The sequence below is a fragment of the Apostichopus japonicus genome, chromosome 17 (assembly GCF_037975245.1).
Source record: "Apostichopus japonicus isolate 1M-3 chromosome 17, ASM3797524v1, whole genome shotgun sequence".
Classification (NCBI taxonomy): Eukaryota; Metazoa; Echinodermata; class Holothuroidea; order Aspidochirotida; family Stichopodidae; genus Apostichopus; species Apostichopus japonicus.
Genome location: NC_092577.1, coordinates 5,309,965 through 5,333,493, shown reverse-complemented (window position 1 = coordinate 5,333,493; position 23,529 = coordinate 5,309,965). Strand labels below are relative to the sequence as shown.

The following is a 23,529-nucleotide window of genomic DNA, read 5'->3' as shown; positions in this document are numbered from 1 at the left end:
CCCTTTTCCTACATAAAAATTGTACCCTTGATCACCTAATTAGGTCAGCGATATTTCAGTAAGAGATCTAATCCTAATTTAGAACTATCAGGGGGGTAGCCAGTATGTAACACTGTAGGCCCGGACCTATCGTTGATTAACAGACTTTATATGTATAGAGCTGCAGCACTTTGTTGCCTGTTGTTGTCACGATCGGCGTTCCAAGTTCCAAAACAGCCCTTTCGATAAACATTTACTAGCTACAGTTGTATCAAAGACAATTACTGGCTATAGTTGTAACAAAGACATTTCTGGCCTATCTTTGTATCTACAAGTATCAGAAGTTGCAAAGTAAGACTACTCTGTAGCCTACATGTACCTTGCTAAATTTAAATAAATTATGTAGTATTGAATTACGTACTATTTTAACTCGTTTAATTTTGGGGGCTTAAAAGTGATATTGAATGAGGTGTCTGAAGTTAGCAAGAGGCCTGCAGGGAGCCAGTATGAAAACTAGGGAAGGGCCGTTTCCGGCCATCTGGGGGTTTGTAAAACCAAAAATTTCTTGTTCGCTAAACGCCAACCGATGGTGGCGCTCCGGATATTGCAGTGCTAGTATGCATTTTTTCCTTGGGGGAGGGGGGGGGGGGCGTTGGAGTGATGTGTATACGCAAATAAGATAATACAATAAGAGTTATAAAGGGTACTAAATATCAAGCTGCATCAGTCCAATCGAATTTCTGCAAAGTGCCCTTTGACGTTGGTCCCCCCCCCAGATTAAAAGTGCTTCCGCCGCCCTCGACGTTCTCGTCCTGGGCCCTATTTCATTAAAGTTAAGAGCATTCTTATCTAGGACTTAAGAAGAATAATCTTTCTTAAGTCTGTAATTGTTCTTAACTTTAAGAACATTCTTATCTTCTATTTCATAAAGCAACTTAAGAAGAATTCATTCTTATCTTTGTCCTGAAATCGTTCTTAACTTTAAGAATGATCAGCATCACACTTAAGTATGTTCTTCGGTGTCACATGTCCATTAGGCGGGAAATTTCAATCAAAACACATCATTGGTGTTTAATGTGGATGACAATGAAGGCTATGTATATGGCTTTTGGCTGCTTGAAAAAGAAAACCAACGAGTTCTACAAAGGAAAAGGGTATTTAGGGACAGAACCAACCCACTAGATCAATGGACAGACCGACAGATGCATTCGAAGTACCGGTTCAGTAGACTTGCGTGCATCAACATCATTGATATGCTTCAAGCTGATATTTCTTTAAGCATATGCCCTTCTTAATATAGGATAGGCGATAATAGGGGTGGGGTGGTGATGGGATGGCAATCACAGCTACTATAATGGGGGTAACTATAGAAAGGTTCATTTCTGACTGAGGTGGAAGGGAGGGGGAAGGGTAGAACTACTTGCCACAAGGTTGGGGGAGGGGCAGAACCTTTCTGGACGGAAAATCGAACTGTTGCCCGACTTCAGACCGTCGTCCTGGGAGAGGGGTCTAAGGGGGTATCCCCTCCCCTTTGAAAATTTTGGTTTATATATGGGGGATATATGCAAAATCGTGCTATCATTTGCTCTAATTTGCATAGATTTTTTGCCCATATCTTAGGTCTTCAGAATTTTTTTTGGGGGGGGCGGGGGGGAGACAACCCCACCTTGTACACCTATGGTCGATACATTTGTGATTTTGTTGATAAATTTGTGCCCATTGCCCTCCCTTCACACACGTACTCGTAGCTGTTAACGCAACTAATTATAACTTTATAAGTTATCGGCTTGAACTACAAAAAACTACAGGGGCGGATCCGGATTTTTTGGCAGCAGGAGGTTTAGGGTTATTTGTGATCGCTGTCCTGGGGGTAAGATCTAAGAGGAGGGGTGACCCCCTCAACTTTGAGAATAACTACGGCTCCTTAGATATAATCTGGTGCTATTCCAACTTTTGAAGCAAATTAATTTAAAAAATAGTTTCTTGACGAAAGTCCCCCCCCCCCTTCCTTCCATGTGCACCTGAACTTTATTTTGGGGAAAATATCTATTAAAATATTTCCTAGTCTAAAATTGGCCAAAATGTTCCTAAACTGTTAGGGGTGTAATTATGTATAAAATTTTAAATACAAACCATTTTGGCAAAGAATCAAGAACTTGGTTAAGTGTGACATACCGGAACGGTTTGCATTGACCTTGTAAGCATTTGAAGCTAGCAAACATGATCGACCCACCCAATAACAACAAAAGTATACAAAACGCAGAATTGAAGCTGGCAAACAGTGTAATTCTATCTTCAAAATCATACCAAGTTTTGTACGGTGGAGTATAAGAATCGCAAGAAAAAATTGTTAAAGTTGACAAGTGAAACGTGGTAAAAATGGACGATTTTCGCTCAATTTTAACTGAAACTTGCAAATACCTAGGTTATTTACATGAATATATGAATTGTCTTAGTTGGAAAATTTAGAAATTCCGCACAACGATTTTCAATTAAAAAAAACCTTGGGGACCCCTCTAAAAAAAATGCAATTTTCGCTCCGAATATGTTTTCGTGTGCTTCACCCTATATATTTCCTACATATAGATATATAAACATTTATATATAAACCTTTGATACCCCTGTTGGCGCTTCCCCCTGCCAGGGACTTCCCCCCCCCCCCTCCGCCGCCTCTGTCAGATATTTTTGAAGGAAATCTATTATTTTGTACATTTTTATTTGGCAAGAACATTATAGAACATTAATTTATATAGGATACTGGACATTTTAAAGTGAATTGTAAAATTGTTCAATTATAATGAATATAAAACTGACTTTTACAATATAGCATTCACGGCAAAAGATATTAAAAGGCAATTCCTCTTGTCCCATGTAAGACTCAAATAACTTAAAATGTGGCAATGTGGAATGCTTGAGTTATTACAGTAGACCATACACAAACTTTTGAAGAGACTCAGATCGCACGGCTGAAGTACATGCGATGAATGGGAAGGCAGGCAATATAGGATGATTTGTTTTCAGCATAGAAGTTGCAGTCTTGAGGGTGATGTGAGAGCTATGCCCTTCAACTAGCAGGATGACAAAGGTGATATTCCTCTTTCTTAACGCTCCGTAAAAGAAATTGGCGATCCATTCGTAAAAAAACTTTCGTATTAAAACAGCAGTTCCAGGATTGTCCTACACACCATTCCTCTGGAGCACCCTACAGGGGGTCGTAACAGAAACGGCTGTTCGGGAAGATTAACATAGGCTCCAAGATAAATCCTGTGGCGTTCATACAGGCCAGGACGGTGATTTGCCTTTTGTCCGTGTTGCTCAACTGGTAAATGTTCTTTGTCACTCTATAGAGGCCAACACTTTCTCCATGCTTCCTGCCAGTGGAAACCCACTTTTGTCACAGTTGAAATATGACTACCATCATTAAGAATTTCCTCCCAGTTTTTCACCGCATCGAAACTGATATACGCCTTATAGTCTCCGAACCATTTTTCTAGTCGCTCGACTGTTAACATAGCTCTTTCTTTCCTTGAGTCTCCCCAGCTCTCTCCACTACAATCCGGTTCTCTTCAGAAAGTCCCTAAACCATAGTGCTCCTGAAAAAAAAAAGATAACAACATTCTAAGTTCTATACATATTTATATCTTTGTTGCTTACTTGAATTTATATCTTTGTTACTGTTAAAACTGGGGTGGCGCCATGATTTCCACGACACGGGGGCTAAGGTCTCCGACAGGGGCGCTAAGATCTCCGAAAACAAATCTGGGTGCACAAAATACTAATATAAATATAAACAGTAGAAGAATTAGCTTAGCCTAACTTACGGATGCTAAGTAATAGGCCTAGCCTAGCCAAATTGTTCAAACTTTTTGTTAAAACGGTTTGCCTGAGAAAGTTGTACTTGCAAGTAGTGTGAATGGGTTTAAGAAATGCTTTGGAAACTTTAAGCCAAAGCACTTAAAGCACTTTAAGCATTGTAATCGGGACTGAGTGTTTGTGTCTTCATTTTTCCCTCTCCTTGATGGGGACTTGAGTGTCCCCCTGATTTTTTTTCTACTAAACTGATCGTCCAACATTGGTTACCTCATTAGGCCTAGCCTAGTCAACTCTAACATCAGTTAGCCTAGGGCCTATAGATAATTACGATTCACACATCCTTTATTTTGTTCTCGTTGTGAGGTCGGGGTGGTTTGAACATTTCCACTTCAAGACTAATTAGAGATCACGAGTGTCAACTGTCAACTCGTGATTACGGTATTCATTTCGCCAGTGGTGCGCATCATTACTTAGGCACTAGCCTAACTAACGTTAGGCCTAGCCTATTTGTTACCGTAAGTACAACGACCCTATGCGTAGCCTCTATTATAATTAAATGTAGCCCTAACAGTAGGTATCGTCTACACACAGTTATCGTATGGATGCTTCACTCGAGCAGTTTCAGTACAACTTTCTGCTCTAGAAAAACACTTTTTTGATGGTATTTAATAAGAACAAAACTACCCGTGAACAGTTTTATTTCATTATTTTGGATAAAAAGCTGCAAAGAAGGAAAGCTTTAGTCATTTACTTACCATTTTCTTGTTTTCTTTTGTGAGCAAGAATGCGCGTTTACGAGAAAAAGTTTCAGACAAAGTTGGCGCTACTGGTCAAAGGTCACATTCAACCTCTTTCAAAGTTATAAAAGATACGAACTGTTAATAAATTCTTTAATACTCGTTCGTAACTTAAGAAGATTAATCGTTCGTAAGGTACGAACTAGTTCTTGTTCAAACTTCTTAAGTGACTTACGAAGAATTATTTAAGAAGTTTCGTAAGTAATCTTTATGAAATAGGGCCCAGGTCAAGCATATAACTTGTGAACGCGTGCGTGGTTACGCGCGATACATAAACTGCATTAGCCTAGTTATATTGCCGGTGTCTAAGTGCGCAAGAAGATAAATTCGACCTAGTCTATGCATAATTAACTTCACGTGGCATATTTGAATTTCACTGATTGACAATGAGTGGTTATCTCCCTAGTGTTAAATTTGTTAAAATGAACAAACGAATATGAAAAAAAGTATGAGACTGGAGTCAGGAATACTAGTCTAGTTTTGTTCAGTGTTACGTGCACAACATAATTTAGTCATGTTAAACGCCAATACGGCATGCCAGATTGCGAAGCTAATAATATTTCTGATAGCAAAGTTCTCTGTTCACTGGCTAAACAAGAAATACATAGCTAGAAAATTCAGCATTCCCTTTTATTACATGACAAAATTATAGTATCTCCGTTATTCATATTGTTTGTGCATCCTTATTGCACGATATCCTATGTTTAAACTGAATATCAACCTTTTCCCAACATGAAAACATTGTCTTTAGCTAGGTGGGAATGTAACTTTAGACTTTCAGTTTCAGTGCAGTACATAACTGACCTCGATATTCATAATACGGAATTTCCCGAATGTGCAATCTTTGGACTATTGTTTCCGTAAAGAACATTTCCCTACTAGTACGATAGTCAACGTTGCGCATTTACATCTTACTGTATGCACATAACACAGTTATAGATTATTTACACAGGGTGGGTCTCAATTCTTTGAAGCACGAACAACATGTACCCTTCGTCATGTCTGCTCTTCAAGCCAGCGAGTTCTTGCTCTAGAGCTGACCAATCGATATCACTTCGCTGCAAGAAGACACAGCCCGTGTGTGAGAGGGTTCCGTTCATTTTGAGAAACAAACAAAACATGTAAGTTAACACTCATTTATGTTTCCTAACCGTATCATATAACCTACTATAGTATGTTCATAGCATATATAAGTCCACGTCATCAAGCTTATAGTTCACAATGGACTGAAATGCTGTATAGTCGTCATGGCTCGCAAACTCATTATCACCGTATGCAGCAAAGACTTCATTGCCGGAGTAAGGATGGGACCACCGGTTCAATGGCATCGACCACCCTATCCACCTCCTGCCCCTTCTTCAAACTAAAACACGCTACTCCATATTTGAAGAATTGAGAATTAATTAGTGAAACATACATACAAACGATACTATTCAAAACTGAAAATGGCATACTTGTTAATCATATTTATAATATTGAAATACAAAATCAAAAATCAAAATACAAATTCCTTTGTCCATAGAATTTGATAGGTCTAATCACTTTAGATTCGGTTAAATTCTACCATTCATTTTTCTGCAATATATAAGGTGGGTGCACTATAAGTAGCCGTATTTAAGCTACCAACTTATAATGCTTCCTAGCTGAATTATGCTGTTAGGTTGACGGCTAACTGCGCAAATACGTCTTATAATTCCATCGGTTACACAGACAAGTGTTTACAATAGTCATTGAAGGTTAAAGGTCAACTCAGTCTGCATTCCTATCTATGCCACTAACTAACTTGCCAAATATGAGAACTCAAGTTTACTTAGGTATGTTTTGATGTACTTATGAGCTCTTGTGCCTTCGGTTCCTGACGTCACAGGTGTACCATATAACCTGACTACAATGTAAAGCTGTAAAAAAGTATCCGTCTGCTACTAATATGTTCGTGAAAAACATGCAGTTTCGTCGGCGATATCATTGCTCTGTTTGCACGATACTTGCCCCGAGGCATTGGGGACCTTTTTGTTTTCTATTCGCCCTTTTGTTTTTTGTTCCTTTTTTTGTTTCTTTCTTCGCTTTGTTTTATCTTCGAAATTTGCTCTCTTTTTTGGCTCACTTTCTATGCTAACTTGTCTTGTATGAGCGTTCTGCCTTCTTCGTCATTATCCGAACCAGACCATCCTCGACTTTACTATTTCTTGGTTCAAACATGTTTAGTCCATGACGTAACAAGAGCAGCTGTGTAATAATGTGAAATTTTCTATGTTCGACTCTTTCTGAGCAAAAATTAGGAAAACGCATGGCATATTTTTCGTCCAAGAAATTATTTTAACGAAAATATGAACTGTCACTGTTGCATGTCGCTTGAATGTAAACATTTTACAATTACCTGAATCATTATGTTAGTAATTATGTTGTTTGATATGCATGTTTCATAAAATTATGTAGAATTTGTAGAACAAAAGAAGGCGCATCCCTTTAATAACACAACTAGTTGTTAACGTCGTCAGAAAATCTAGAAATAACTAGAAAGTCAGCTTTGACAAATCTTTATTCTGATGTAAGTAAAGGGGTAGACAACCATCACACAGGAAAAAAAGTCGAACACCACAAAAACTATCTTGGCCAAACACTGAAACTGAGTACCACAACACAAGAGGAAGTACTAATCAGGATTAAGGCAGGATGGATAAGTCTCGAAATATATAGAGATATTCACACTGACAATAAAATACCTTTGTCACTACGAAGCAGGATATACAATCAGTGCGTTTTCACCACGATGACATACGGAGCAGAAACTTGGACTACAACTAGAGAGATTGAGCGAAACCTAATGACAACACAAAGAGCAATGGAACGAACTCTGCTACATCTAACACCGAGGGATCGAGTTAAACACACGGAAATCAAAAGGAAGACTTAAGTAAAAGATGACACAGTTAAAATCGATGACGACAAGGATAACGACGACGATGACAAAGACAGTGATGTTGACGACGATGACGTTGATGATAATCTAGTGATATGCTACGAACAGCAAGAAATGGCCAATATTGCTACCAAAAAAATTAGCTAAAGACAAGTTTCAACCTTATAAACTAAGTTCAAAACTTAAACTTCAGAAACCGAACGCACCGTATGTGTCGCAAAATTGTACGTGTGGTTTTTAGCATAATATAGCCCATCCAATATACTAGCTATGGATACGTAAATAGGATAGGAATGTGTAATACAACACTTTAGTCACCCGGAAGTTCACGACGGTCAAGTACAGTACAGCTTCAAAGACTGTTTTGAAGCAACGGAAATAATAGCAACGTGTGATATCATATACACCTAACCAAATACTTGCTGTATATTACTTGTTGTTGTGTGTGAAATAGGGCAGTTGTGGTTGAGCCTAGTGGCTCCCAGTCCTTGTACAGGTAGTTCGGGTTTAAGGAAAGGTATTTATAAAGAAAACGGAGTTGAAAATAACATTGATACAATTGGTAACTCTTGTATATATAGTTTGGCCGAATCTTAATGTCGAATTGAGCCAGGTTGCAGACCAGGAGTAAATCATAAGAGGGATGCCTGTGACTTTCTCAATCGTATTGATAATTCAATACCTGTCGACACCAATCATTTGTCTTCGTTTTGATTTATTATATGACTCTGTCTGACCTCTCTAAGGCTCCGTTATTAGGCACAATAAGTGGCATCATGCTCGAACCGCTTAACAATGAGAAGCTTGCTTTAATGTTCAACCAGACAAGTATAGACTTTGGTGTAGTGATGCTTTGTAAAAATATGAACAACATTTGAACTAGTTTCAATAAATACAATTGCCCATCTCGTCTGGCATTGGTCCCATGTCGGAGTCTGGGCTCATCTAGTCGGGTAAAATCCGAGACCAAGTCCGCGTTCACGAAACGTGGACTAAGGGCAGCACTGGTGTTCTACATTCCTCCTGAAAACAAAGAAATTTAGCAATTCTGAAAGTTACATTTGACATAATTGATGAAAGGAGAGTAGGATATTATTAGAAGGTAAGTAAACATATAAGTAGCACGAAATATTAACACGAACTATTTGCACGAACACATATTAAAACAAAACGTTCATGCAGGTTGTCAGTTTAAAAGTAAAATGTATGCAATTGTAAATTAGAGTCGTTTCGTTCGAGTTTGAAATATTTATTGCAAAATGTTATTTATCAGGATATTCTCTTTGTAAAAAAATCTCTTTAGACGAAAGCCATACACTTTACGATACATTCAAGTTTTTTTATTTAGCTTACTCTCTGCCATTTTGCGATTATCAACTCATTTGTGACTTAATTTCTCTCCCCCCCCCCTCCTCCTCCCTCTAACTTTTACCAATGCAAGATTAATGGTGTTATGCAGCTCAGTATACAATCAGTGACAGAGACAGTTGAACGAGCATTGCTTCACCTTTACAGGCAAAGACCAATAATAAAGGTATGAAATCTGCCGTGACGATGTTTCATATCACCTCTATGATCAATTTCTGTAATAATGACATTTTTAACTGGCAACAATTAGTCAGCTACAACTATACCTCAACATAGGTCAGGAATAACATATTAAGATGGGGATGTGAAATAGCAATACTGAAAATGGTTGTCTTCCTTTTAATAATCTCATTGTGTGTAACCATATATCATTTAAAAATAGGCATACGTCGGGTAGCTAACTTACTAGTTCAGGAAATCTGACAGAAAAGATGGATAAAACCAGAAACTCTTGTTTGAGTCATATCTATTTCACAAGTAATGGATTAAAAAAGTTTTTTCTTGTGTATTCAGAACGAAAATGACCTAGTTGGTCTTGCAATATTCAAGTAAGCAACAATTTGATATCATTATTGCATTTGATCTCCTATTGTTGTTCAAATCAAATTATACTTCATTATCTTTTTGCTTGTATAAACACAGTAGATAGCAAATATTTATGTTATTTCCGTTTTTTGAAGATTAATTTCTTCTGGCTGACCAGTACATAATGAAATTTGTTTGCAATGTCAAAAATCAAGATAATGCGTTAGAACATTATTTCTAGGTCAACGTTATTCATCAATAAAGAGAAAGAAAATAATGTTCGTTCATTTATGCAAAGCCTAGGCCAACTTGGAGATATGGAAGGTGATAATAACGGAAACTTCTGTCCTTTGAGAGAAAGTGAACCAAACCCGCTGAAGGTTAACGATGATTCCATTACGTTAAATAATACATCCCAAGTAATTCACCCATTACGAGGTTTATGATTTAATAAACATGATATAAATTTCACTGCTTACAGAGCGACTCTCGTTACATATCATTAGAAAAGTTAGAAATTCTAATAATTTCACTGACCTGGAACTTCTTTCACTAAACAGTGAGTAGTTGTATTTATCACTATGTACACATGGACATAATCTTTTACAGGATACACCGATACCTACCTGTTATACTCATTGGTAAGATTAAATATATATCGAAAGTGAAACATACTTGGTATGTGCATAAACGTTACAAGGGAGATCCGTCTCAAAAACGACTTGTCGAGAATTCTTTTCAGTTATCCAAGGAACATGGGCAGCAACTTAATCATGTTAAACCAGTCGACGTTGTTAAGCGAGAGATTTGTTCATTTATTGATGCATTTGGCTCCCATGTTTCGATGGGACCATTTGCGACAGGTCGTTCTATTGACAAGTATCAAACCTCTTTGCATCTATTATATGTTTCTATTATTTCTTTGCCTAAAAACGTTCATGCAGTAGCTTTCCTACATGGAACTATTTGAATATTTTTAGCTCAGCAAAGTGATAACTTTCAATAATGTTGCAATCACGTTACCTTAGTTCAGTAATTGTTCGGATTAAATGCCCGTTATATAAATACCTTCATACTTGCTGTAAACTGTACTATGCCATTGTATATAACACATTTTGAGCATCCCGCGTTGTGTAATTTAACTGTCTATTGACTCTACACATAAATATATGATAAAGTGGTTGTTTATTTTGTAGTTCTACCTCGGAGAAGAGAAAGGAGAGGACCCTCAATGAAGGAATTAATTTGGACAAGTACAAAACCAGTGAGTATATGTATGAATGTATCATTTAAGTTTTTGACGACCTTTCCTCAAATTCAACATTCTTCAAAGGTGTTAATATAAGTTCACGTATATAGCTCACCTTAGGTTTATGGCCGTATATACCTCCAAATGTCTTCCTGGAATTGGGACATAAGTTGTTCTTAGCAAACAAAGGATTTTCTCCAGACACCTATGGAAATCAAAAAATGTCTTTAAGTTTGGAATGATAATTATGATTTCTGAATTGAATCAGATGTTTAAATCTTGCAGTGTCAGCTTTTCTTTCTAGTTGTCGAGTGCTCCTCTTGTCCGTTTAACGTAACAGTTAGTGTTCAACTTTCTGATCAATAGAACATGGGCCTTCTTCCAACTCAAAACCGTATATTAGAAGAATATCATTACAATTGCACCATATTTTCGAGATGTCTAAACTTCTTATGTTTAGTCGCACCTGTCGAACAGACGGGGATTTGTAACTAATGTACTATTTGTGATGTGTACTTTAAAATTATAAAGATTAAGGACACATTGGACATGTGCCTGAACCGCTTACTTGAAACTATCCGCATTGTCTTACGCCATCTTTTAATCTAGACAGAATCATTTAAGCATCGACTCAGTGTTACCAGACTGAGGTGACTTGAAACTCTGTTATTCGTGTCTAATCGTCTGCAAGATTTTTAAAGTTTTGGAAATTTTCCGTGGGATTACAGAAACATGCTTCTTTTTGGATTTAAATGGGATATTAAATCTACATGATTCCTTCGACAAAACAGCTGGAACTGATAGGATAGTAACAATAGACGACAATTATACCAGCAAACATGAGTTTATTGTGTTTGCAATTTCCACTGCTGGTTCGGGTTTTCTACTAATCTTGATGCAATGTATATTATTCGCTCTGCTTAATGTTTCGTTCGTTTTCATTAATCGCTGTCGAAACATTACATAAAAGAGTGGCGTAACTATTCAATTACTACTAAAACTAATTTAGTTCATTGAATGTAATTTAAAAGACATCAGCTGTATTGGTGGGTAAGGCACAGTTCTTAAGTGTGTTATATTTCTGCTTTGTGTCAAAAAACGAGAAACTATTTGCTGACATACACAATTGTTTCTAAATACATAAGAGCTGTCACAACTAGCTACAACCTGTGGGAATTGTCACCGAGTTTCCAGAATATATTCCTATGGTAGCATTTTCATGTTTAAATCATTCCTGTGACCGTGTGACTTCTGGCTGCAATTTATAAAGATGTATAAATAGATGGAATGTAGAGATAATTTGCCAACTCGATAATACACAGTTAGATTGAAGGTATATTATGGCGCGTCGCGTTAGAGGTCAATAATGTTTTTAATGATTATGAGGATTGCTACTACATGTGACTGACGAAAATCAGTAGATACAGGGTGTTTGGCGGTCGAGAAGTAAGCCATGATCTTTAACTGTAACTTAATTTGACACAGTTTCTCCTTTCATGTTTCAAAACAGTTCAACAACGGTCTATTAGATTCCTGATTTCGTCGAAGACAAAGTTAACAGTTTAAGTTGTATCAGAAAGTGATGATAGCATTACTAACATCATGGAAGATCAGAGTACGACCAAGCAAAATGCCGAAGCAACTGATAGTGGACATCGGGAACTTTCGCCTCAGGTAATCTACGTCACGGGTTTAAATAAAAAACATAGTATCGACATCAATATAGTTAACCCTTGTCGACCCCTTGCGCGGCTCTCCTACCAAATAGATGAAATACCATTTTTGACCGAACACTCCCTAACACGTAACTTCTTTGATATCGAAAGTGAACAATTGTTTATGTCATTGTGTGCAAAAGGACATGAAAACACCCCTGGAAATATGACCACGCCAGTTACAGAGGATGAATGGAAAAAAGTCGAATATATGTCCAAAATAAAACTATCCTGGCACGTGACAAGGGAACTGGAGACAACGAGTGAACATTCAGTACAACTAACTGAAGATGCCCTTTGCACTCTGCAGAATATATCCAAGAAATTTGCTTCTTCAGACGTCACTACGACCAATAAAGACGTTAACGATGATATCGTCTCATTTTTCAAGTCATTTGGTTCTCACGTATCATTAGGACCTTTCGAAGTTGGTGGACGTTGTGTCCTTAAGGTGAGCTCATCTGGTATTAAAAGTGGTTGTGGAAAATTAATTTGGGATGCAATTGAGAGAGACTTGAATGATTTAAATCCAAATGATGTAGATTCATGTTCAGCAGGCGGAGACACACACTTGATATGTATTGAAAATGAAAACAACCCCAACGGGGATTTAGTGGAATTATGTCGACAAATTAAGGTGTTCGAGGGAGGCACTCTTAAATCTGATGTAGGCTTCAGACAATATAAAAACGATTTAAGCAAAACCCACACAGTAGTGCAAGGTAGTTATGAAGACAAAAACCTAGTGCCAGTTTGGAATATAGTACAAAATCACGGCCAGATATTTGCAGTGCCTTGCGATTCTTTGCGCAATCTCTTAAAAACAAGTTGGACCTCTTGTAAAGACGTGACTGATTTGCATATAGGTACTGAGGGTCCAAACAGTCTTGACACTGCATTTCCTCAAACCTTATCTCCCGAAAAAAGTGTTTTTGAAATACTCAACATAGTTCAAAGAGACATAGGAATTGTGGAAGCTACATCTGTAAGAAGGGATGCCTACGAAATCGAAAATACAAGCAAGAACGCATTTTGGAAGTTTATGACAGCAATCAATTCGCTTGATTTTCGCGGGCGTAAATACGTACAGCTACCAAGCGAGCCTTTAGAAAATATTTCGAAAAGTAGTAAGGCGGCTGATTTTGATATTTTTGACTCAGTAGATGTTACAAGAAGCGAGTCCGAGGAGCAAAATAACATTATGAGCGCAATGGATTTAACATTTGCTGCATTGCATAGCTGTGACCCTTTCCTTAAACAGGAGATTTTATCAAAAATGGCAGCGTGCAGACTTGCCGTTCCTATACTTCTTCCCAGTCTTCAAGATCAAACTGAGGTTCAACTTCTGCTTTGGGGACTTCGGAAAATTTACAAGTCCTGGAAGCCAATATATGAGAACACTCCAATTGAAAAGTCGGTGATTGAGCATGAAATACCCATAGTTTCATTTCTTAGATTTGGAGACATAGGTATCTCAAAATCAAAATTACTGAATAAGGTTGTTGGCAAGCTGCAAGGTAACAGTGATCACCCTTACTTTGTGGACTTTGACGAGGAGCCGTCGTGTGCCAAGTTGTCAAAGGGAACAGTTGAGACGTTTTGGTTTTTACCAGAAAGCACTGGGAGCGAAGAAGATGCTAACTCTAGGCTTCTAGACGCAATAACCTTCTTGAATTTACGTGGAAACGCTTTCGAATTCCCCAAGCAGAGGCAGTTTGCTCTATTGGCGTCAGATGTGGTCGTTTTGTTAGTGAAAGAGGAAACCTTCGAGAGAAATCGAAATCAAATAAAGGAAATGAAAGTGACAAAGCATCTTCTGTGTGTCGTCACAACTGAAAATCCTCAAAAGCAAGGTAACGTATTACGCAACGACAACGTTACACTTCTGTTCAGCAAGGCTTTTCTCTTAGACATTGGCTCAGATATATGTAAAGAGCTCAATTTAGTCTTGTGGGAAGGTCATGTAAAGCAAAAACGAGAACAGTTTAGATCCATTAGATCTCTCGAGAAGTTTTGCAAAGATTTGCAAATCGTAGTCGACGATGAAGTGGAAGGGTGTGTTGCAGGAAAGAATATCGCAGCTGGTATCTTGTCCAACGTAAAAAAATGCCCTGAGGATTATAAGAAAGTTCATCTTCCACTGCAGTCAGAATTATGGAGCAAGTGGGCCGGTTTGGATAAAAAGTGGAGCAAACGATTCGATAACAAATTTCCAACTGTAGAGCACTTTCATGACGACTTGCAAAGACAAATGCGTAAAGTTCGAGAGCAGCAACTAAAAACTCAGCCAACGGATGATATATTAAACCTCATCAAAGCTCTTAATCAAAGGCAACTGTCTGATATTTCCAGGTACTTCCTTGCATGGCTTGAATTCTTCTTAAATGATCTGTCACAGGAGAAGCTTACTCCTTTACGTAAGCAGTTGCGTGACATTCAAAGGAAAAGTAGAGAACTTAATACTCAGAAAAGCAAACTAAAGGATAATCCAAAACAGTCGAAAGATTATGTAACTGAACTCAAGTGTCTCAACGATGAAGATATAAATTTGCTTCAAGATGCTCAACAGGTAACGGCTTGTATTGACAAAAATTCCTTAGGCATTGAACATTTCATGCGTGAACTTGGGCAACGGTATGAAGCCTACGAGGAATTGAAAATTCAAAATGGAACAAATGTTGACAGCAAAATAAATGAAGTTGAGCTGCCTAAAATCGCTGCAACACTGTTGATTAACGGATATACATTGGAAATATTGGATGGTGACGTAGGTAGAGTTCCTATTAAATGGGTACAGGCAGTTCTCGCTTCTGCAACCGAACAATTGGGAAATCCGAAAGTCTGCGCAGTTTCAGTACTCGGTATCCAAAGCAGTGGTAAATCAACCTTACTTAATTGCATGTTTGGAGTGAAGTTCGCGGTAAGCGCTGGTCGATGCACGCGTGGAGTATTCATTCAATTGCTTAAGGTTCACAAAGAGCTGCAAACAGACACACGATTTGAGTATTTGATTGTCATCGACACCGAGGGTCTGAAGGCTCCGGAGCGATCATTTCATGAAGATTTTAGACATGATAATGAGTTAGCAACTTTTGCCCTTTGTTTAGCAGATTCGACAATTATTAACATCGCAGGACAGACAGTAGGAAAAGATATGACAGACGTGCTACAGATAGCAGCGCATGCATTTATACGCATGAGAGAGGTAAACATCAACTCATCTTGCAGACTTGTTCAACAGTTCGTCGCAGACTTAGCAGCTGTTGAAAAGAATGAAGCATGCACGCAGGCCATTTTGACAAGCCTAGATGAGGCAGTTGCAGCAGCTGCAAATGCTGAAGGCTATGGTTATCTATACACGCGGTTCTCTGATGTTTTCAATCTAAAGAGCAACGAGAATGTACAATACATCCCAAGTCTCTGGCAAGGAGCAATGGCGCCCCCGAATCATCGTTACAGTGAAAAGATCATGATGTTGAGAAAGATAATAATCGACGACTTGAAAGAAACATCCCGTACCCTAAGGCAATTCTCAGAGAGAACAACTAACATTTGGAATGCAGTAAAAGAGGAGAATTTCATATTCAGCTTTCAAAATTGTGTGACTGCTTTGCGTTATAAAACTTTTCAACACACATATGGCCAATGGGTTATCGAAATGAGGCAGAAAACAATGGAAAGTGAGTCCGATGCACAGCAGAAACTTAGGAATGTTCCGAAAACATTTGTCAGTGAAACAAAGCAAACCTTGTTGGAAGAAATTAATCATGTTGTTGACGAAGAATGTAGTCGTCTTGAAGCGCTTATTCGTGCTTACTTAAAAAACAGCGTTGAGCACAATGATGACCAACTTCACAAATTTGAGGACGAATTTTTGCACGATCTAGAGCTCACGGGACGTACTTTTAAGCAAGATGCACGTGACGCGCTGAACAGAGTTGAAGAAAGTATTCACCATTTAGATCACATGGACCATCTCCTTCCCGTATGTAGGAACCAGCTCCGTGAAATGGCGCGACAAGAAGCGTTAGCTCAGCGTGATAATATCGCAGATCTTAAAACACTGGAAAAAATGTCGAACGAACAAGTACGGCAGACATTCGAGACCCTGTGGGAAGATTGGATCAAAGAGATATGTACATCCTATCCTAGTAAGACTGTCGAAGAAGAGGAAGTCAGAAGGGAAGTATATTCGTACGTGTTCCAAGTTGGTGAAAAGAGAGACCTTTTGAAAGATGGATTGATGAAGCGATTGAAAGTAAAATTTACTCGAGGTGTCCCTAACCAGATTGGCTCCAAGGATATTGTGGACACAATTGTAGGAATTACCCTTGCAGATCTTAGAAGTGACATTGAAAATGACTTTGCTTTTGAACCTTCAATAATAAAACAGTTGATAGATACATCGGTTATCCATCTAAATAGTAGTTATGAAGGAACACTTTTGTCACAAGATACCAAAATTAAAGTACTTGAAGAGGTGTGCAACCAAGCCGTACCCATTATCTATGAAGGAAGATGTAAATACAATGAGAAGTATTCATTGCGAGAGCTGCTTACAAAAGAAAAGAAAAACCTCTGGAAAGACTTTAGTGCACTCTTCTCCAGTGCCTTTCAAGATACCCGTGCATCAGCAAGCGTCACCAGATTACTATACGAAAAACTTGCTGACAGAATAAAATGCTATCTCGGTCCTGCAATTTTCAAAGCTGTGAGAGAAGACTGCCCATATTTTGCGAGTAAGTTTAAAATGTTTGGACAACTACTAGAGGACATGGCAATTAATAACGACTTTCAAGATTACTACAATTTTATTCTAAACCTGCCAACATTCTTAGAAGACTGGTCCCTTCGTAAAATAGCAGAGGTTTGTGTTTCTACAACGCAAAACAAATCATTCGTTGAAGTAATGGTCGAAAAGGAAGTTCAAGACATTATACCCACGTTGTTGGAAATCGTACACTCTACAGTTTCACTGCATAGTAAACAACCCAAAAATGAAAATAATGGAAGCGAAAGTGAATATTCTATTTGGATTAAGAACTTGTTCAAGGCAATTAAAGAAAATGTTGAAACCTTACATATTTCGGATGACGATATTAAAACCATTCTTCTTTTTGACGTAAAAGAATTATCCTTCTTTACCGATCAAATTGCGAATTATCTGAAAGATGATATCGAAAGCGATATTAAGGACATTCTAGGTATACCCCGGAGTGGGTGTATTCAAGAAGCGGAGAGAATGCTACGTGCTTTACCAACAAAGCCGCAGGCTGAAATAGCAAGACATGTCAGTGGTTGTACTGCACAATGTCCAATATGCCACGCGCCTTGTGACAATATGACAGCGCAACATGAAAAGCACAGAGCAGAATTGCACTTTCCAGAAGGACTAGTTGGTACAGCTTCCAGGTTTTCAGAGAGGCTTTTATGTAATATATGTACCTCTTCCGTAACTTCTAATGATACTTATTGGGAAGGGAATGTGGAACAAAAGTATCGTGATTATCAAACTCACTTCCCTGACTGGATCATTCAACCAGTGCGAGACCAATCTCCGGTTAAGTATTGGAAGTGGGTGATGAATAACTTCAACGAAGATTTCGCAAAGATGTATGGGCGAAAGGAGGCAAACATTCCACTTGGATGGATCGAGATTACTAGAGAGGAAGCTATTCAAGATTTGAGGAATGCCTACGTGTTACGAGAAGTATCTTGAACTCAATAAAGTTGGGTAATGTTTCATAAAATGTCATCATTTCCATTTTATTTGGATATATCACAGCCGTATAATCCTGCATAATCCTGCTGCTTAGAATCCTACAAATGCAGGATTCTAAGTAGGAATCGGTAATGGCCTTGAGGCCTTAAGGGGTGCGGGAACCTACCTAGAGGAAGTACAATTACGTGAAATGGCGCGTTCCGAGGAATATTTAGGCTATACATTAAGTATGTACCTAGGTCTTCAATTAACTTTTTGCATACAGCTATTTTGATGTTTTGTCTGTGCTTTTGTGGGGTTGTACACTCCATCCCCCGATATGCTCTTGATAAGTGTGCGAAATACAGATATGTAGATGAACGCAAACAACTCCATCAACCTAAGTGATGCTTTGTGAATGTACATCCCTATGACATATATTGTCTTCAATTAGTTGATATCCTTCGTGTGATTTGGTGAAATACTAATAGTTTTATTTCTTTTGCTTTTTAAATAGTCCTATAAACAACAGGATCACTGATAAAACCAGTGCTAGGAGGAAATTATAAACCAGCTTCAAAGTGATCTAAATTTAAATAATGTATATAATTTAATGTTTTTACATATTATTATTATTACAGTGATTTTGAAGTCACTTGTTCATTGTAAAATTTAGAAGCATCTGTAAGAAAAGATAACGCCTCAGTTTATTGTTCCCATCTTTATATTATTTAGGAGACATATCTTTATACGTGAAACAATATTCAAAGCTTGCATCTATATTTATTTATGTCATTAAATTTCTCATTTCAAAAAGTATGTGTTAATATGATCCTACGTTAAATTAGCACTTACAGCAAACTGAATGTTATGTAAATATGGTTAATAAACTAATCTAAACTAACTATCGACTAGATGTACATAACGTTACTGTTTGCATTTTCACACTTTGTGTTGAAAATAGTAGGTCACTCACACAAGTTATCTTTCGTCACGTTAATTAAGCAGGTCTTCTTTTAGACATAATGGAGTATTCATTCTTGCTCATTATATATGGTATAAAGGTTGGTGTAAATCTGAAATCTAATAACTGCGTAATGTAATGTGATAAATGTTTCATTTGCAACTAAGACTTGGCTTACAATAATCTGACTGTTTGATACTTGTTCTGAAACGTGACAGGATAAATTTTTCCAAAACCTAAACAACTGTGGCAATTATTCAACAATTAAACATCTCATGTTTTCCGAAAACGGAACCTGCAGACGCTGAAATATTTCTTATATAAAGTCTTTTTAGGTAATAGTTGTCCTGTCTGACAAATTGGGTCTAGCTTCGTTGCAGATGCATTTTTGTGTTTTTCTAGACGGATTGTTTCTTACCGTTTTTACAATGATCGTTGGTTATTCCCATAACCTAGCTTCAGTTCTTGAATTTTACTTTGTATATTCATTTTAGAATTTTGAATATCTTACAGTCACTAACTTTTATGAATTCTTGTAAGGACGATTTTTGTGTACTTCTCAGTTTACCTATTTTGCTCTTGTTTAAGTACATTGGAACACTATGCTCTTTGTTATAATTCAAAATCTGATATATTAATTGTGCATTTGTATAAATTGAGACAATTTTATTAAGGTCCAAAAGATATCGAGTGCTATATGACAAATAAAGCACTGGTCATGTTTAAGTAATATTTTCTTTTTTACTGCAAATATGATTTTTTTAATGAGGTTAAACCACTCATCAGAAGATTATTCATTTTTATACGAACTCAAAAAGGAACTATTGGTGAAGTAAGCTTTGCTTTAACTTCATCATGATGATTGTTGATAACAGGGTGGATCTTGTAGAATTATTTGAGATCACTTGTGGTAATATTTCAACAAAAAACATTTAATTGGATCTTTTTTATTTCGTGAAACACAACGAGACGCTGCAATACTTGGATAAAAATTTCTTTGTTTAGGAAAAAACTATTTACATAATACAAAGTAGCAAGTATGTTCTTTTCTGTTTGCATATTCGTACTGTCTCTTTCTGTAATTTCCTTTGTTTTTACTCTTAACTCTGATCAGCTAGCTCTAGCGACACAACTTTATTTTGTGTCTTTAGTTTAAAGGTGTAATATGCTGCAGTCACTTACTTTAATTTTTACGTTCTTGTACAGTTTTCTTATACTATTCTTCTTGTTTAGTAGATTGGAAAATAGGTTCTTAAGGGTTATTACGTATTCTCATCATCACAATTCTCGCTCTGCTGTATCTTTGACGTTGATTTTGCTACATTTTGGATGAAAATGTATACAAAATTATAAAAATTCCAGAGTTGATGTTTACATGACTATTTGCTGTTTTGTGAGGATCATGCTAATTAAAAATCTGAGAGGCAACATTGTTAAACATACTGAACAAACATATTGTCTTTTGCTGTTTTATTATATTTTTGCCTCAATGATTTCTGAAGGAGATAGTTCTTGATACTGTGTGTGTATGTTTACATTACTATTTTATATTTTGTGGTATTGTCTGTAAGTGAAATGGAAAAAGGGTAGAATGACATAGACTTCTGGGAATGCGTAATAAGGTATGACTAGCCGACGCACTACTTACATCTGGATCTTACTTCCTGTAAGTATGAAACTGACATGAATAATCGAAAATCCAAGAACAGAACGGATTTCTTCGAGTCCTTCTTTATTGTACATGAGCAAATTAAACGTGAACCCATAATCGGAGGAGCTATTTTCACGACTTGTTTAACGTTTATAGCTTAATTTTCTCCTTTTCTTGTCATCTTGTTTCACATCGTAAAAAGCAGCCTTAGAAAGGAATAGAAGCAATTGTACATTGAATTTAGATATTCTACAATTTGCATGAAAAATAGCGACTGCTAAGAATAAAGCTATTCTAGCATCACATCCAATATCAAGGGTTATATATAGCATTACTTATGTATATTCATTTTAGAATTTTAAATATCTTACAGTCACTTAGTTTAAGAGATCCTGACGATTTTTATGTACTTTTCAGTTTACCTATTTTGCTCTTGTTCCAGTAAATTGGAACTACTATACTCTATTATATTTCAAGATCTGATATTTGGATTCGATATATATTTTTATATATGTATATCATCTAATAACTGTATTAATTGTGTAACGACTACATGTCATGGATCTTAACGAACTTAACTTGAATTTGTTTATCATGGCAATGACCGAAACCGCAGTGAAACAAAAGTTAATATAAAGCAGAAGGGTGTGATGTCACATTGATGAAACATTGATTCAATATTTTGCTTTAAAATGTGGATGAAACAATATAAATACATCATATGTATTTATTCTTCCTTTGTTAACTCCATTCATAAGGTATAGTTGGAATCTTGCCAAATCCAAAATAAAATGGAAAAATACTTGGGCCTCAGTCTACAATTTGACAATCAGACGTGCTTGCTTCAAATTTACTTTCTACAATATGTGAAATTATCTTAATATCGAGCAAAAATGTACTGCTTGAACGCAAACACCAGGATATTTAACAATATCTTATTCTTGCAACAGTTATATTTAACAGTCTTTATGTTATCGTTATATAATTGAAATTGTAGTATAGAATCAGATATATTAGATTAATAAACTGAATGTACGATAAAATACTGTTAACTCTATCGGACTCTATTCATTCTCGTCGCGTTTTTTTTTTAGGGGGGGGGGTAGCTGTTTAAATAAATTTTACACCCTAATTAATATTTAAACGAATGATCTTCATTGACAGTAACTTTATATAAATATCGCCTCATAATAGATTTATCTGAAATATTTTATAACAAAGAAACGGAAGCGAAGTTGTTATGAGCCTCGTTGTAGCAAGCTATTCCCAATAGAAGTAGAAAAGGAGGCTTTTCGTGAAAATACATCATGCGAAGAAGTTTATCTTACCATTTATCAACGTTCACATTTATCGTCCGAAATATATTTGGAGTATGACCAGCATTTAAGGTAATATTCATATATTCATATTAATTATCTCATCGCTGCCATAAGGAGGGGATGAGAATTGAAATCCCTTTGCCAGTTGGGCCATATACATCGGTTAATTTTCATGAGTAGCTACTCTCGGGGTGTCATCCATGGTAGGGTACCCCAGGGTGACCGGAAGACAATGACTGAGGGGGGTCAAAACGTGTCGGTGTGTGGGATTATGGGGGCCCAGGTGAACCCTTGTGTCTCGCAGACCCCCGTATCCAATGGCGAGAGGTCAAAGGTCAATTCAGTGAAATAGTTTTCTTGCTATTACTCCAGGGGGAACAATGGATGGACATGGATCCTTCATAGTTATAATGGAAATGTCAATTACTTTCAAAATATGTGGTTGCCATGGGAACCAAGATCAAAGATCCCGTGGTTAAATGTCAAATTTATATTTTATACCAATACTCAGTCCTTAGTTTCAGGCACATTGAAAATGAGAAGCGTAATCCTAGCCTATAATAAGCTAGTTCTAGCTTAGGACGCACTAGCCTGAACCTATAACTGTTACGGTAGGTCTAACAAATAGTTAATACAACTAGGCTATAAATACCCAAAAAAATACAATATTGTACCTGGCCTGGTCCTGTTATGCGCGAACTTAACTTTACTGTCGGGCGTTGAAATTTCCAATATGTCTACGTGCCACAAAGGGTTAGAACGGCGGAAATGCCTGACGCAATGATAGCGCGTTAGTAGTAGTAAGTTGAGTCTCGTCTATCCGACATGCTCAGTGATTAACCTCCGCCACGTATCACGATCTTGTGCAAGGTTGATTACTTCCTCGAAATGGTTAATGTTAACGTCCTTAAATGATAGCGCGTTCAACATGGGAATGTGAGATTCGCAGTTTTGTGACTCGATTCACTTTTGCGTCCGGGTACGGTCAAGACTATTAATTGTAAGCGCGTACGTGAGTACGCGCGATACATAAACTGCAATGTGAGTAGGCGCGGAGCCAGCGTCTATTCCCTGCGTCTATGCGCGACCAGTCATTTTATGACCAGTCATTTTATTATCAACACTGAGGAAAATTCTTGCGGTTTGTGTGGCCAGGAAGATTCGTCCGTCAATTGATGAGCATATCCTCCCCCATTACCCAAACTGCCTACACTTCAGGACGTTGCACAAATGAACTTGTCTTCGCTTTCAAAGTGCTAGCAGAAAAAGCTATAACATCCATAGGTTACACTATAAATCTATTGATGCTAGATATGAGCAAGGCGTTCGACTCAATTCAAAGAGGATCCTTGCTAACTGACCTAGAATAGGTTCTTGACAACGACGAATTTCACCTGATATCACTACTAATCGATAACGTCTCCTACACCGTCAAATTAGAGGGCAAACTCGGACTACCTTTTAACACTAACATTGGTTCACCACAAGGAGAGAGTGCAAGTGCACTATTTTTTATAACTTATCTAGC

General features: G+C 37.3%; 2 protein-coding genes and 1 long non-coding RNA gene across 4 annotated transcripts in view; 2 read left to right on the top strand and 1 right to left on the bottom strand.

Moving 5' to 3' along the window:
• LOC139954652 (interferon-induced very large GTPase 1-like) overlaps positions 1-23,529 on the top strand; it is a 287,324-nt gene that overhangs the window by 227,509 nt on the left and 36,286 nt on the right. The window lies entirely within an intron of this gene.
• On the top strand, positions 5,486-21,737 carry LOC139954654 (interferon-induced very large GTPase 1-like). Of its 2 annotated transcripts, XM_071954550.1 has the most exons (4): positions 5,486-5,710; positions 8,951-9,043; positions 10,599-10,666; positions 12,162-21,737. In XM_071954550.1, the coding sequence occupies exon 4, from the start codon at positions 12,254-12,256 to the stop codon at positions 18,083-18,085; it is 5,832 nt and encodes a 1,943-aa protein (XP_071810651.1). In that variant the 5' UTR covers positions 5,486-5,710; positions 8,951-9,043; positions 10,599-10,666; positions 12,162-12,253; the 3' UTR covers positions 18,086-21,737. The 2 variants fall into 2 exon arrangements, with proteins under 2 accessions (XP_071810651.1, XP_071810650.1); XM_071954549.1 differs by lacking the exon at positions 8,951-9,043.
• On the bottom strand, positions 7,332-23,073 carry LOC139954663 (uncharacterized). Its single transcript, XR_011788161.1, has 3 exons — positions 22,676-23,073; positions 10,767-10,856; positions 7,332-8,532 (listed from the first exon to the last, which is right to left on the bottom strand). It is a non-coding gene; the product is annotated as an uncharacterized lncRNA (long non-coding RNA).